Source organism: Mustela erminea, chromosome 13, assembly GCF_009829155.1.
Source record: "Mustela erminea isolate mMusErm1 chromosome 13, mMusErm1.Pri, whole genome shotgun sequence".
NCBI classification, from domain to species: domain Eukaryota; kingdom Metazoa; phylum Chordata; class Mammalia; order Carnivora; family Mustelidae; genus Mustela; species Mustela erminea.
This window is the reverse complement of record NC_045626.1, coordinates 75,167,934-75,184,549: the sequence shown is the minus strand read 5'-3', so window position 1 is coordinate 75,184,549 and position 16,616 is coordinate 75,167,934. Positions and strand designations below refer to the sequence as shown.

At 51.3% G+C, this 16,616-nt stretch overlaps 1 protein-coding gene across 2 annotated transcripts in view; it reads right to left on the bottom strand.

The window, feature by feature from the left end:
• Window positions 1–16,616, bottom strand: part of SSH1 (slingshot protein phosphatase 1) — a 60,393-nt gene that overhangs the window by 6,514 nt on the left and 37,263 nt on the right. For both annotated transcript variants that reach the window (XM_032309354.1, XM_032309355.1), the window contains 8 exons: window positions 16,121–16,186; window positions 13,320–13,514; window positions 12,094–12,187; window positions 10,695–10,823; window positions 8,119–8,165; window positions 6,641–6,787; window positions 4,886–5,086; window positions 2,120–2,687 (listed from right to left, as the gene is read on the bottom strand). In XM_032309354.1, coding sequence (XP_032165245.1) covers window positions 2,120–2,687; window positions 4,886–5,086; window positions 6,641–6,787; window positions 8,119–8,165; window positions 10,695–10,823; window positions 12,094–12,187; window positions 13,320–13,514; window positions 16,121–16,186 — 1,447 coding nt within the window. The remainder of the gene's footprint in view (window positions 1–2,119; window positions 2,688–4,885; window positions 5,087–6,640; window positions 6,788–8,118; window positions 8,166–10,694; window positions 10,824–12,093; window positions 12,188–13,319; window positions 13,515–16,120; window positions 16,187–16,616) is intronic.

The following is a 16,616-nucleotide window of genomic DNA, read 5'->3' as shown; positions in this document are numbered from 1 at the left end:
CAAAGAACCACCATCCAGCCATTGGCTGTGGTCTTCAGAGTGAGGTTGTCGAAGGCAAAAACCAGTACAGACCCAAGCACAGTCCCAGATGAGGGCACCAGGCTGAGGTGGGTTTTATTACCAATGGGGAACATGTCGGCACTGTTTTCTGAGGAAAGTCATCTCCCTCTAGGCGAATGTGATGTGCGTCTCCACCTCGGGCCCTTCCGAAGGCAGGACAACTGCTCACACCTCCCTCACACTCCCATCGACAGACAACAGGGTCCTACGGGCTGAGGCGAACAGCGGTTTAGCTGTGAGATTCCCAAGCTGGCCTAAAACAAAGGCCTCTTGGCAAAGGGCTGCTGGCCCATGCTTCTCCCTGCCCCCTGCCCACGGCCCTGACCGTCAGGGCCTAGTCCCATCCCGTCTCACAGACCTAAGTCCCCCAAGGTAAGATGTCCTGGGGTGGTCCCACACTGGAGGAATCGTAAAGAAACCCAGGCAGGATTCCTAGAGGCTGCAGGGGGGCACATGGAGAGCGTGTGGTTGGGGAGGTGGCAGGCTGGATTTCCTGTAGAATCAGGATTCCTGGGGCTGGCTTCCAGCTCAACCGGTGAGATCTGAACTCTTGACCCAGAAATTTTCCCGAAGTTCTGACCAAAGTTTTCTCCTAAAACCTTTAGAACCTAATGTTCTAAAACGTGGCAGAACGTCCCCCAGTAGGAGATTGAAGACCACCTTTCAGAGCCCAGGGGGCAACAGAGCAGGAGCAAATTCTCCCATCCGACTCATTTAGGGAGCGCCTGTCACATGTCAGGAGTTGGGTCAGGCACAGGGGCTGAGAAGAAGACAGTCCCTGCCCTCAGAGGGTCGCATGTGAACCAGCAAACTGAGTGACACGTGTCAGGATGGAGAGGGATGACCTCAAAGTGCTCCCCAGAGGGAAGGCTTCTCTGAGGAGCTGGACCTCTACTGAGATTGCTAAGCAGGTGCTAAGCGGCGAGGGGAGAGGAAGCGCGGTCCCCTTGCAGTGGAAGCCCTCACCAACCTGGCACCGTAGTTAGCAAATAAGATTCGAACAAATGAATGAGTGCTTGTCTCCAGGTCCTATTCCCTGGAGAACCTCACCCATTCAATCCAGCTCTGGCCAGTAAAGGCAGGCTGTCCTTCATGTACCTTCTTATCCACGCTTCTCCTGCTCTTCATCCTGCCATCCACCCGATGACATTTCAGACTGATGGACACATCACCATCCCAGACAGATGTTTTGTATCATCTGTCTTTATGTATATTTGCTTTGAGTGGGAGAAATTCACGAGTAATTAACATTCGGTCTGGAGGTCGGTAGCTGGGACTTCCCTTTTCGTTTGTATTAGAACACAGGAAAAACAAACCCTCTGGATATGGGAACGCATTTCTGAGTGGTCCTCCTTGTGAATCACAGCTGTCTCAGAAGATGGACAGGGAAGGCAGGGGGAACGGAGCTCCATGTCCCCAGCTGTGGCAAGAGCTGGTGCAGAGTGAGGGTGGGACCCGGGAGGTGGGCGGCACAGCACACCTCTCAGGACACCAGCCTCAGCTCCCGGGCCACTCGGAGGAGAGGAAAGGCGGGCAGAATTAGTGATTTTCTGAACAAGGGCCAGCTTGCTAGGACCTTGCTGCAGAAACCCACCAAACAGGATAGTCCCACTTGGGACTCAGGGAGTCAAGCATTAGAGCAGGAGTGGGAAGAGCAGCTATTTGATGATACTGAGCAATTACATCAACTTCTTCAGGGTGGACTGTGGTTATGTCACTCACTGAAGCTTCTGTGCAAGGAGCAACCCAGCTGGGGTTTGGCTCAAGACAATTCAGAGTGTGGGAAATTGAGTGGGGCGCGGTACAGCCTCGGGTCGATAAATGCTGAAGCTAGGTAGTAAGTCTTGTTTTACATTTTAAGTAAGAAGGATATTGAGTTGGAAGCTCTGCCTGAGCCATGAATGAGGGCATGGGGTTGGGGGGGAGCAGTGGGGGAAAAGACCTGCAGGGACGGGCGCTGGCCCCGCACAGCCCAGCCCCACAGTGCGCCTGCACTCCCAGGCACCCGCAGCCACGCTCCAGTAATGCCCGCTGCCCTCCGCACCGCCCCACTGCCCACCTCGAAGTCCTCCGGGCAGCTCCTCTTGCTGTTGTTGTTGTTAAGGTTCTCCCGGTTGAGCAGGCTTTTCTCGAGCTGGCGTGGGGGCCGTTCCCACTGCCCTGCTCCTGGGACCTCCTCCCCTTCCATCTCCTCCACCTGCGGCGAGGAGCCACTCAGGACCTTGGGGCTCCCAAACTCCAGCTTCTTTTTCACTTCCTTCTCGCAGAGTCCAGAAGCTTCCTGGAGATGTCTGGCTGGTGTGTGTGCCTCGGCTGGCTCGGCTGGTTCCTCCAAAAGGGCATCCCTCTCCAGATCCTCCAGGTGGACCAGGCTGCCAGTTTCGTCGCTGAGGGAATGCAGGAGGGGGTCTGAGAGCCGCCGGAAGCAGCAGGGGAGAGTGGGTCCCCCTGGAGTGCCGCTGTCTGGGAAGCCGGGCTGGGCAGCATCGTCTGGGCAGGGCAGCCGGGCCTCCGGGGCGCCGTCCAAGGTCTCCGGCAAAAAGTCCCCAGACCCTGCTGGGCCATCTGCCGGCTGCTGGAGGCAGGTCTCGCTCTGCTGGCGCCACAACTTGTTGTGCCGTTGTTTGCTGTGGGGGAGGAAGAGCAGAGGAAGGTCACGGGAGGGTGGTGCCCTGAGGGTCCCAGGAGGAGAGCCCAGGGCTGGGCCAGCAAGAGACAGCTCAGGGCTGACAGAAACAGCCTTGGAACCTCAACCTGCACGGCTCCTGGCGGAGGCCCTCAGTGACTCTGCCACGCAACGACCACGTGGCAGACAGATCGCTTTTAAAAACAGGTCTCATGATACCATGATAGTATGGTTATAATGTATCTTTTTAAAAAAAGTTTTATTTATTTATTGACAGACAGAGATTCACAGGTAGGCAGAGAGGTAGGCAGAGGGAGAGAGGGGGAAGCAGGTTCCCTGCTGAGCAGAAAGCCTGACATGGGGCTCGATCCCAGGACCCTGGGATCATGACCCAAGCCGAAAGCAGAGCCTTTAACCCGCTAAGCCACCCAGGCGCCCCTGGTTATAACACATTTTTTTTTTTAATTTTTAAAAATTTTTATTTTTTAATTTTTTATAAACATATAACATATTTTTATCCCCAGGGGTACAGGTCTGTGAATCGCCAGTGGTTATAACATATTTTTAATGTAAGGATAAAAAAAAAATTATAATGTGGACTCAGGCACTTAAGTCACCTTCAGGACCCTTGAGGCACCAGTACCAACATCCTGCAGGTATGTGGGCTATGATGGGAGCAGGAGCTGGGAAAGGATGTGGATTAAGGGCCTGCTGTTGTTTTTAGGGGCGCCTGGGTGGCTCAGTTGTTAAGCATCTGCCTTGGGCTCAGGTCATGATCTCAGGATTCTGGGATTGAGCCCTGCAATGGGCTCCCTGCTTGGCAGGAAGCCTGCTTCTCCCTCTCTCACTCCCCCTGCTTGTGTTCCCTCTCTCACTGTATATCTTTCTATTAAATAAATAAGTAAGATTTTAAAAAAAAGAAAGAAAGAAAGAAAGAAAAGGCGGGGTGCTGCTGTTGTTTTGAAACATATGGGAGCACCACAACCTGTCGAGACCGCTCTATGTGCCCATTCCAGGCAAGGCCAAGAGGGCCCCCAGATGGGGTTTCAAGTCAAGGTCAGTGCATTGTGGTTGTGCCCCCAGCCTGAAGACCCCTGGTGAGGCTGAGAGGTGGCAAACCCCTGACGGCAGCAAGGGTCTGAAGAGCTAAGGGAAAGGAGGGCAGGATGCTCCCGCCTCCTTCCCACCCTCCTCCACTTCCCCTCGGCCAGGGGCCCTGCCTGGGGATCTGTCCAGCCACTCCCTGGGTGACAGGAAAGGGACTCCAGAGATGTCCAGAGCTATTCTCAGACCCTGTTCCACCCTGCCAGGGCACCCCTTCTTGCTCACACTTGGCCAAGAAGCCCATGGACTGTGCATGTGGCCTCGTCGTAACACCAATGAGAAATCACCCAGGGAGAAAGAGTCCCAGCGTCTGGGAACCCACCTCCCCAGGGCCTCCCAGCACCAGAGTCATGAGGGCCAGCAGACCTGACTGTGCCCTCTCCCTTGTGCTGCCTGCCGGCTGTGCAACATGGGGCACGCTAACCTCCAGTGTCCACTCTTCATTCCCCTGTACGCCCGGGATAACCTGTCCTTGGCAGACCTTTTCTGGGTGGGGGCTGGAGCTCCAAGTCCTCTGGGTGGAGGTCCAAAGCTCCGTTTTATTCACCACAAGCCACCTCTAGCACGGCATCTGCAGAGGTCAACCTGTGCAGTCCTCAGGTAAATCTCACAACAGCTTTCCCTACCAGGTAGGCTTAGGCTGCAAACTCAAAAGGGGAAACCAGGGCCGGGGGAGATGGGCAAGCTAGCCGGATGCGGCCCAGCTCATCCGTGCTGGAAGCCAGTCCGTCCTGCTGTCCTCGGACCTGCCCTGTGGCAAGGCCCGGCCCAGGGCTTGGCAGGCCCAAAGCAGATGCTCAGGAAACGGGGATGGCCATGTGCCTGCGCCACCCATGACGTCATGCCTTGGATGAGAAGCCGCACACCGTTCCCTCCAGCAGCAAAACAGCTTTCTGTGCATGCCAACAAAATCAAACAGATCCCTCCTGGAAACCACGAATCAAACCCCAAACAATAGTTGTTTGTCTCAGCCTGGCTCCTACCCCCTACACCCCCCTCCCTGACCAGAGGCGGGATTTTAGCTGCAGAGGCCACTGCCAGGCCTGACGGGAGCTTAGTGGGTTCTGCCAACCCGTCCCGCAGACGCTCACCCACCTCGCGTCCAAGATGCCTTCATACTCAGACAGCTGTCTCATGAAGCCTGCGTTGGGCCGTGTAATGCTGCGCTTCTGCTTCACATAGTTGTATGCTTTTTCCAGAGGCCAGCCAAATTCCTTCATTGCATAGGCTATGACCGTGGAGGCAGATCGGCTGACACCCATTTTGCAATGTACCAGGCACTTGGAACGGTTCTTCCTGCAGAAGCAGGGGAGAGGGTCCCAAAACATTCACGGTTTCACTCTCTCAGGTTTTACCCAGTGTTTTTTTCTTTCCTTTAAATGCTGAAGTTATCTCCGTGCCCAGACCCCACCCCTGCCATGTCCTGATACTGAAGCAGCAGATGGCCACACACCCTCAAAAGGAAATAACTTCACTGCAAAATCAATTAGCACACAATGGGAAATCGAGATAAATCAGTCCTTGCCTTGCCAAGTCGTGCTGGGAGAGCTCCCAGATCGGCTGCCCTCAGGGACAAAGCAGGATCGCTGGGATGGGCCAGGAGACCAGAAACTCTCTTGCAGGAAGCAAAGGGGCAGTGCAAGGGGCATCTGTAAAAGCTCCCCAGCTGCCCCAGCAGATGGAGACGGGGAATGGGTGACTGCAGAGAAAACGGGGCCAGCAAGTGGAAGGCCACGAGGTCCTTGGGAGGGCAAGATGTTCGCCACAAAGGGAGGGTCGAGGAGCCAGAGCGAGGATGGTGGCACCCGGGCTTGGATGAGGGGAAGAAGGCAGGTGGGCTGGTCATTTGTAAGGAGGCAGTTCTGGCCCAGGTAGGACTGATTGCACAGAAATGGCTAGGTTGTGTTTCTCCAGACCTCATTGACTTGAAAATGGGAGGGTTCACGATGCTGGAAGGGGCTGCACCGGGACAGCTTTATTTGTACAGGAGGTAGACCCACCAGCCTGTCTGTTTATACTGGAAGCAGCTGGCCTGTCAGGTGGGTCTGGGCCCCTTTCCTAGACCACAGGCTTCAAATTCATCCCCATCTGTCAGTGCATTTTGTTTTGTCTTTGTTTTTTTTGTTTGACTGCTGGTCTGGAATCTATCCCCCCAGGAATGCAAACAAACTAAGATTCGGTAAGGACATGTTACGGAGCTTTGACCTTAAGGGATTACAAAGCAGAAGATGGGTTTTCTCTCGATAGCAAAGGGTTGTCTCTATATTCTGGACTTCAGTAAGGCAGAGTTGTTCCAGAGGAGAATAAGGGGAGGACAAAAAAACAGGTGACGCCAGTAACAGGCTCAGAGCAATGGGGACCTCTGACGGTCTGCCCCATTCTATGAACAGGAAAACTGGATCAACTCAGGTGCAGAAGGCGGGCCCTCCCTCGAGGCTCCTGCCTGAGCAGCTTTCTCTGGGGAAGCAGCCCCAAAGGTGCTCACAGTCCACGCACGACCTGCACACCCCTCTCCTTTGGCTCAGTGACTCCCTATAGACAGACCTCCCATGAATGTCTACTGGATATGAGACCCTTGCCTGGAAGCAGTGCTGATGACAGAAGTGGGGTCTGATGTCCCAATCAATGATGGGGGAAACAAAGGCTCATTGGGGCCCCCACCCTGAGAAGATCAATGACTGTGCCTTTTTGGTGCGAGGGGTCCTGTGGTCTAAAACCAGAGGCCCACCAGACATCAAAGGCTCCACAAACCAGAGATTTGTGTGTCTGGGACTGCCATCAATTTCTGCCCACCCAGCATCTGCCAGTTACTTCCTCAGACCAGCTTTTTGGGCTTCTCCACCCACTTACTTTGCTTTGTTTATGAAATGGTACGCTTCGTTCCAGTGGGCAAGAAGGTCTGTTGTCTCTTCGTCATAGACTCGGATGTTATGATATGCAAATAAGCCAGGAAAAAAATTATCTATTTCCCTGGTGACATTTAGAATGTAGTCCACACTGTAATGAGAAAAAAATAAAGAACACATTTGGAGAATCAGAATGAGGAACGACAAAAAAAACCCCAAAGTAACAGAAAACTGAGCAAAGAAAAAACTAAATACACACTCGTAAAGTGTGTATGTTTATGGTGGGACTTTCTTCCTTAAATAGGAATTTTTTTTTCAACTGCCCTCTATATGGTGAGAATGTATTATAATAAAGAACAAATTTCTTTGTAAAAAAAAAAAAAAAACTTACAAAAAGAAAGTTCAAAGCGTTGCTAAGCAATGGGAATTCTGGAAGCAGACATATGTATTACTTAGATACATTTTCAGACACTCTCAAATTTTTAAACTTCCTGTTATGAATAGATAGAGGCTTAAAAAAAAACAAAGAGCTAAAAGAGAATATATCCATCCATTCCATCCATTACTTATGTCCTTGAGAACTGCCTTAAATCCTCTCAAAACAAGGCAGAGTACAAATAAATAAGTAAACGGTGGGGTGGGTCTCCGAGTGCAGGTTCTCTAAACCGGATACATTCCCGGAAGACCAAAATAATTTCAGGAGTTTAGAAGATACCTCAGATAGGGTTTCTATGAGAATATTACAAGTGCTTTACAAAATACGTTAAAAAATCATTTATTCATTCCCAGTGCGAGAAAGCATCGATAGTATCACTCTACATTTTAAGAAAACTTTCTGTTGAAAGAACACATCTTAACCAGTAGTTCTAAAGATATGTTTTAAGATTTGTTTAGTCTTGATTTTTAAATGCAGTAATTCAAGAATGCCATCATGTCAGACCCACAGAATGGTGATTTTTGTGGCTGCGTTGTTTAAAAAAAAAAAATGTCCAGACATCTGTTCTTGAAGGTCTAGATTTAAACTTTTTTTTTTCTTAATTCCTGCTGCTGGGCATTTCTCAGAGACGGGCATATGTTTCTGACCAAGACTGAGTCTTCAGCCGCCAGATTCCCACTAGGCCCCGAAGTAGAACATCCGGGAGGACCAGGAGTGGTTCTGGGACCAGAGCTGCTGAGTGGCCAGACCGGTGTGTGTGTGTCCCTACTAGACCTGCCAGCACCTGTGCCAGGGGGGCAGTGGGGCCCAGGAGGGGGCTTGTGGCCCTACCAGCATCCAGGCTGTCCTCTGCCACTGGCGTGTGACTGTGAATCATTCTTGGTGACACAAACAATCACACATCTAAAACCCATGAAATACTCAGGAGGTGGCATTTTGAAGCACATCTGTCCAGCCCAGCCCTTGGCCATGGGTTATAAGGGCTCAGCCTCGGGGGCTTCTAAGCTGCCTGGAAGGACAAGGGGAGACGAGGGGAGCAGACTCACCCTGAGCCCTGCAGTTCCTCCAGATTGGATGCATTCCATTCAGAGCCCTGGGGGACAGATCACACAAACCCCCGTGAGTGTCACGTGTCAGCCTCAGAACTGCATAGGGGAGGCACGGGGTGGGCTAGAATTGGGTGGGGGAGGGTTACGTCACCGGCCCTTGGCCTTAGACGGAAGACAGAACTGAAAGAGACCGCTAGCAGAGCAGGCTCCTGGGGCGTTCCAGGCAGTATCAGCCTGCATGGAAGGCCCTGGATGCCCCCAGGCCTTGGGGGAAAGGCGAAATCTGTAACCCCCCCGCGCTCACGAAGTCCTTTCCTAGGGCTCCGGCAGGGTCCCGTCACCAGCGGCAGTGACCTCCGGCTTGCCGCTCAGGAGAGGGGCACTTTCACACACCACTAATTTAAAGCAGAAGTCAATCTACCTTTCTGGGTATTTTTAAAAGTTCCCACTCTCTGACCCAGTGGTTCCCCGTACAAACAGCTGTCTTAAGGAAATACCCGGAATTTGCACATAGGTTTATGCACCAGGATATTTATGGTTATTTACGAGGACAAACAATGGGAACAACTTAAGAGGTCCTACAAGAAGAAATTAGTAAAATAAATGATGAAGCCACACGATGGGGCAATTAAAAAAAAAAATCATACTTTGGGTGGCTCTTTAACAACACAAGAAAATGTCGTATAATGAAAACAATTTAAAAAAAGAAAACAGGATACAAAACTATATAAACAGTATGAGTCTTTCCTTTCCTTTCTTTCTTTCTTTCTTTCTTTTTTTTTTAAGAAGCTATATAGACATAAAAAGAAAAAAACCCAGAAGATGGGAAAATAAATATACTAAAACGTTAACAGTGACTACATCTAGATTTGCCAAATTGGGGAAGCTTTTTACTTTCTTCTTTGGAGTTACTGGTGTTTCTGAACCTTCCATAATACATTTTAATGTAATGCCTATGAAAGCGTATTAAAAACGAATGCTCCCATTTCTGACTTCCCAGGAACACAGAAGGGGAAAAAAAAACAAAACAAAGAAAAAGCTATCACTTCACTCTCAGGCAATGCAAATGACAGAGTCAGAGCCCCCTCTAAGTCTCCGCAGAAACTTCCTTTCCCAGGAGGGCAGACCCCTCAGGATGCAGGAGCCCCAGGGGGCCCAGTGGAGTGGCAATGTGTGGGTGCTAGCTGGATTTTCATGCTGGAGGGAGAGGCTCAAATATAAGAATTCCTTTAGTATCTCTCATGGAAAAAGTGACATAAAGCACCAAACCTCACTGGAAAACAATAATGAAAGCTTGCTACATCTGTGAGCTTCCTCTTGCTGTGATCACCACCTAGTGGAGAGATGGCCTGCCTTCTGTTGCTTCCACCATGAAAAAAACCACCAACTTCCTGGGGAGATTAGAGCCCAGGGCGGCCGGACAGCTTTCCAAATACAGAAAGGCTTCAAACCCACACATTCATATAGGTTTTAATATAAACATTAAATACACACACACACACACACACACGAATTGATATATACATAAATACATATACATTTGATATATATATATATATTTAGTATTAAGTATATATATCACAACACATGCATTTGAAGAACTATTAATTAATTCCTGTGGGCAGAAAACAAGACTGTCCCTGCCTTCAGCAGCAAATACACTTCCTCCACTTTCCCAGGAAGTGATTTTTGCTGTATCAATGGTTGCCATTTACCAGTGCCTACAGAAACTGCACTCGGTGCTTTAAGAACGTCTTCTACTTAATCCTCATAACCATCCCACATGGTATAGAACGCGGGAGAAAAGGCAAAGAGGCTCGCTCTCCGTCTCCCAGCTGCTTTGGCTGGGGAGTGGGAACTTGGCCCTGGTGGGTCTGACTTTCATCACACTGTACTGCTTCTCTAATTTTAGTAACACGCTCTCCTCTATAGTCTCTCTGAGGGACTCTGAGAACTTGCCAGTTGCCTTCTATGGAGATTTGCAGCATTAAGAGCATCCAGCAAGAGATGGAGGTGGGGGGAAGCTGCGCAACCTGCCCCCGCTTGGGGCTCCCAGGGCCTGTCCCTTCGGTGGGCCCGGGAGCAGGGCACGCAGTTGCCGCCCAGACAGAAAGAGGGAAAAAAACTGAGTTTCGCGGTTTCGGTCTGTTTTGCCTACTGTTTTTTACGTTTTGGTGATGCCAGGTGTGATTCTGGAGTTTGGCAAGCATGTGTCATTTAGTAACTGGGGGCACTAGCCTGCAAATCGTGTGGTGGTAACTGGACAGGACCTTTGTGCTAGTGACTGAAGACCAAGGGTGGAGAGATTCTGAAAACTGCGGCCAGTGGACCATGCCAGACAGCCTTCACACCACTCCACACAGCTCAGCTGGAAGCCCCATCTCAGACATCTGGCAGAGTGCAACTGTGCAGGCCAGAGGAAGGGAGCTGAAGACTGGGGTTCCCAGAACAGCCAGGAATGGGGTTCTAGCAACGCCAGTTTCTCCCTGTCTCTGACTCTGCTGCAAGCTCCAACCCAAGTCTGCAGACCAATGTTTCCCCAACCAGAACCTGCTGTGCACCATGCTTCTTACGAGATAAAGGTGGTCGAAGATGAGGGAGGGCTTGTCCATCTGTCCCAAGATAAGGAGCATCTCATTGTCTATGAATTCCTTGAATTCTTTCAAGTTACAGTTCATCTGTGTCTCTAATTCATTACGGATCTGTGGAGTGGAGAACAGCAGGAAAGTGATTCATCACAAAACAAAACAAGGGCCGTCCAATTCCAAAGAAGTCATGTTACCACTTAAACTGTGGCTGTTTTCAAAAAAGGTGTTTGGTTGTTTTGGCGTTTTTTTTGTTTTTTGTTTTTTGTTTTTTACCCCAGAGTTGGCACATACACATTGAGATGCACATAGCACAAACACAGGTGGTGGGAACACAGGCTACCAAGCCTCACAGTCAGTCTGACTGGGAGAAGTTCATTATTTTATATGAAGAAGCTGATTTGCACGGGATCTCTTCTACTGAGTTTAAGGAACTTCTATTTTTACAATTAAATATCAAATACATCACGGTGAATACATAAAGTCAGTTTTATCCTGCTTTAGCAGACTTCACAATATGATAGTTTTTTGTTTTATTTTGTTTTGTTTTTAAGATTTTACTTATTTATTTGTCAGAGAGATAGAGTATAGGCAGGGAGAGGCAAAGGGAGAAGCAGGCTCCCTGAGGAGCAAGGAGCCTGACGTGGGACTCGATCCCAGGACGCTGGGATAACGACCCGAGCTGGCGAAGGCAGCCACTTAACCGACTTGAGCCATCCAGGCATCCCAGTTTTTTGTTTTTGTTTTTGTTGTGCAGCAAAGCAAAGCTTACTGAGCGATAGAACAAAGCTCCCAAAGAGGGAGGGGATCCAACAGGGTTGCCCCCAAATATGACTTTGTATGTGTGTTAATTAATAAAAAGGGTAATCTATGGTTTTTTTCAATGGCCCTTTCAAGCCCTCAGATTTACCCAGTTTAAACACATTATAATTCATTGTGGTCTTTGAACAAAAAGCCACCGAAACAAGAAAAAAGTGATCCAGAAAAAAATCTGAAGGCACACAGAAGGCAGTCCAGGGTTGGTAACTTGCTAGTAAGTGAGAATCCTGAAATAAGCAATAAGCGTTCCCTGCATCTCAACAAAACACAAAGTAGAGGAGAGGGAGCTAGTAGGCCAGCGTGTCTCAGGGCAATGTGCATGCCTTCGGGAACTACCACCAAAGGTCTTACAGGTTCCGAGAGATCAGGAAATGTGCTCAAGGCCCCACAGCTGGTATGGAGCACAACGGGATCCAGACTAGAGTGGGATGCTAAGGCTCTTGGGGGGGGTCAAAGCCTCTGAGAGTCGGGGAAGGAAATGCGGCAGGCCCGCCTCTGCTGTGCTTAGAGCGACAGGATACATGAACACCTTGTGACCTCTGGCTTGCTGAGGGACGAGCTCTCTTACTTCTTTTGAGGTCACGTTTTCTAGATCCCGGCTCATCATGATGCTGCGGAGCTTGGCCCTGATGACGCGCTCAGTCCTTTCCCCTTCGGTTGGCCTGGGAAGAAGGTACGTCCAGTAAGATGCAGAAGAACAGGGAGCCTGAGGTCCGCGTTTGCAGACACACCAGATGCTCCGAGAGCCACGTTCTTTGTGCGCACGTTTTTGGGAGGAGGGGAAAGGGACAGAAGAGTCTGAGCCTGTGTCTAGAACCCCCAAGGAAGTCCACAGAGTGGTGAGCGGATGGAGAGCTATGGCTGGAAAGCACGGTCCTCGCTCAGGTCTGCAGAGACTCAGGCTCTCGGGACGAGACACTGGAAGCACCCGCAGCATGTCCGCCCACCACCAACCGGATCCTTCTGCCTCCACTGGAACATGTTCACACGTGAGGGCATCACTTCACCCGGCTCCGCTCCTCTCCTTCTTACATGGAGAATCTATGTGCTTCCCTATAATGTCTACCCACCAGCCCTACTTCTACACAAACCACGACAATTCTTCCATGGGACGCCCCTTTCTATATTTAAAGGCAACCGTCATTCTCCCCAACTCTCTCACCACTTGGGGCCTCCTAGAATGTGGCTTCCGGTCGTCTCCTCATTCAGGCTGACCTCCCTGTCCATGGCCCTTGTAACACAGTCCCAGAGGGACCCACGACTTGGGGGGAGGAGGGCCCTAGCTAAGACAGAAGGTAGAGGAGCTGTTTCCTTCTTCTGGACCCAGATCATCAGTGAGTGCAGCCTCAGGCCACATGAGCTCTGCTGGGGGCCACGTGACATGGGCCCCAATTCACTACTGGGGCCACCAAGGAGGGCTGTCCCCCGACAATGTCAGTGCGGTTGCATTCTGGGATCCCGGGACGCCGGATACCTAATACTCCTCGGAACAGAGGGAGAGGCCAGACCACAGAACACGGCCCTGGAGCCGGTGAAGCATGTGGGCGGCGCTTTCCTTTGAGAAGCTGATGGGAGTTACGGAGCTGTTCCCCAGAATGCATCACACCCAAATGCACCTCTAATTTCAGAAGTGGGGCAGGGGTCACGGGGCCTTCCTGAGGCCATAGATAACCTGGGGGCAGCAGGTGAGGAGCCCCAGCTTGGGATGCTGGTCCTGGGACTGCCGGGGAGGAGGGAGGGACTTCGGGCAGACTCAGGGTCTGGCTGGCGTGGGCTGGGCCGCGCCGCACTTACTTGTCCACAAACAGGGCCGGGGAGTCGGGCCGCGCGGACTCTAGGTCCTGCATGGCGTTCCACTCGTTGATGCAGCTCTGATCTGAGCTGATGCAGCTCTCGTAGTATGTGGCCCAGACAAGCGCCACGCCGCCGGGGAAGTAGTTGTGTCTGCGCGCCACTTCGCAGGCCTTGTGAAGGACCTGCAGGGCAGACCTGGGGTGAGGAGGGGGGACAGGGTCAGGCCTGGGCTTCTCCCTCCAAATGGGGGTTGAGGGTGGGGTGGAGGGTCCCTCAAGGACTCCCTCTGAGCGTCGCCACATGTAAAAGGTTATGTGGGGGAAGCAAGGCAGTCTGAAACCTCCAGGCTGCCAGGCTGCCAGGAATGGGAGCTCGTCTCGGGGACACACGCCGCAAACCCAAGAGCCAATGAGACATCCTCCATTGTGGCCCATGAGGACACGGTGCAAACCTTGTAACTCTCCCGCCTGGGCTGGCTTCCGGACCATCTCCCACTCCGCCAATGAATGCCCAAGAACCCAGATTACTTCTGAGGCCGTAGGAACCACTGCGACACCCAGCAGGTGGAAGGAAAGAGTCTTTCACGAGCCGCACATTTTACTGTGTTCTGAATAACTTGCTTTATAACCTTTGCCCATCACCGTTACAAACAGCTCTGATGCTTCGATCTCTTAGGGAAATGAGTGCTAGGAACTCACATCCACACAAGGACAAAATGAAAAAGAGGTTCAGGAAGGAAGGGTGGGGCAGAAGGAACAATATGGAAAATGGGGAGAATGTGTATGGTAACACAGCTTAGTCTTTTTTTTTTTAAAACAAAAATCTAGGCTGAAACTTTCTCAGTGAAGGGGGTGAACCAAGGCATCGATGGAGGGTGGGAGTGGGAAGGCCCGGAGGGAGCGAGCGTCCTCAGGGAAGGGCCCACCCCGGCGTCCGCTGCACGTGTCCCATTCAGGCATGTCTGTCCTCTCTCTAGGCTGCTTCAGGGCACAGGCCTGAGCTGCATATTTACTAAATTTAGCTTTGCTCCTGAAGTTTTGGAAAAACTCGTGGGCCTGTTTTTCACTTGCCTGAAGAGAAAGAGGTAAGAAATGATCCAGGGACGCAAGGAACATGTGGGACATCACGGGCATTCGGATTTCGTGATTTTCCCCAGAAGGAGCCTGAATGGAGGGCAGTGTGGAGCAGCAGACGAGGTGACAACGGGGCACTATACTGACTACCGACTGGCTCCTGGGAGAATTCAGCCTAACTCTCGCCGTCCCTGAGAACAAAGTAGTGACTGTGAAACGCTGGGCAGAACCCTTCTCAGCAGCCACCAGCTCCCTCCCGAGCCTCTTCCAGATCGCTGGAGACAGAGACCGTTGTGTTGGGTTCGCGGCAGGGGTGTTTGTGTAGCCCTCCAAGGATGAGGGAGGCTTGCAGGTGTGTGTGCCTGGTCTGGAGAAGCACCGGACCCAACCTGTTTCCCCCAGTGCAGCCTCTGCCCACGGCTACCGCATGCCCGAAGCAGGAAGCCCCCCGCCCCCCGCCCCCACACAGGCTCTGCTCCCCACATCCCACAGCAAGGAGCCCTGCGAGAACATGCTCCCTGCACTCCCTGGTCCAACACATGACCCTGTGCGGGTTGAGGCCACCTCCCCTCTACAGAGTGTAAACCCCACGAGGACACCAATTATTGTCCGTTGTATGCCTTCCCGGATGCCCAGTGCCTGGCAGGGCGCCGTTCCCTTCAGGGCACAAACCGAGTGTGTGCCAGGAATAAGGAGAATGCAGACTTACACAGGGCGGCGCGGGGACGGCAGGACTGTGGATACGTAAGAACGGCATACCTTCAACAACAAAAAACCACCCAGTGAAAAAACTGGCTGAAGGATCTGAACAGACTTTTCTCCAAAAAAGATGTATAAAGGGCCGACAAGCATGTGAAGAGACAGCCCAGTACTCATCAGGCGGGAAAATACAAACCAGCACCGTTAACGAGATGCCACTTCACACCCATTAAGAGGGCGAAGATGAGAACTCACGCACTAGCAGGTGCTGGCAAGGACACGGAGAAACCAAACCCTGTGCACGGCTGGCAGGACGGTGAAATGGGGCGAAGTACCTGGTTTGCGGAAAACAGTTTTGGTTCCCCAGAGAGCGACACACAGAGTTAACCGCGTGATCTAGAAATTCCACTCCTAGGTACGTCCTCAAAACAACTGAAGACAGGGACTCCGACAGACAAGCTGTCCATCCAGCCGTATTCACAGCAGCTCCGAGCACAACAGCCAAAAGGTGGAAAGAACCCAAATGTCCACTGACAGTTGATGAGGCCGCACAAAAAAATAGTCTCTAACCACACACCGGAGTAACACTCAGCCTTCGGAAGGTTTCTGACACATGCTACAAGATGGACAAACCTCGAAAACACTGCGACCCGCGACAGAAGCCAGCCGCACAGGGGCAAGTCGGGGATGACCCCCCACTCCTGGAGGGACCTGGAGTAGGCAAACTAGTAGAGACAGAAGGTAGAACAGAGGTTAACCAGGGCTGGGGCAGTGGGGAAGGGAGTTAGTGTTTAATGAGATGACGAAAAAGTTCTAGAAATGGATAGTTAGTTTTGCACATCATGGATGTATACTGAACCGCACTTAAAAAATGGTTAACAGGGTTCACTTTATCTTACCTGCATTCTGCTACACACACACAAATAAACGCACCGGAACAAGCTTTAAAGTCGAAGGGGGTTTTCCTATTCATGTTGGCAGCTAAAAAAATATTGCTAAGGTGGTAAAAGTCCCTAAAAGCACACTTACCACATGGCCTGGACGGATACGGGCTTAAAGACGTGCATTCGTCCTGCTGTGCTAACGCTGAAGCCCCTGGGGATGGAAAACAAAAACAAAAACAAAAACAAAAAAAAGAAAGGAGGCCTGGTAAGGAATCAGACTCTGTGGCCACAGCATCCCGAGGTGAGCGGGTGGGGCCGTGGCGGACATCCTGGTGCTTTCTGAGCAGGGATTACTGGCCCCCTGGATCAAACCAGGGCCAGAGCAGGAAAAAAGTAAAAAAACAAAACAAAACAAAAAACGTTCTCCAGTCTGGAAGACTGGCTTCTAACCCAGCTATGTAACCAGCAAGGTCTATCACAAACACAAGCCCTGGCAAAGGCAGCACCGCCATCTGACACCATCTCGGTCCGGTTCCTGCCACCATCCCCACCCCCTGCTACTGCCTGCCCCCCACCCACCCTGTTTTTGTCACTGCATGGGAAATAGAGTCACAGATGGAAAAATGTGACAAAGCGAAACA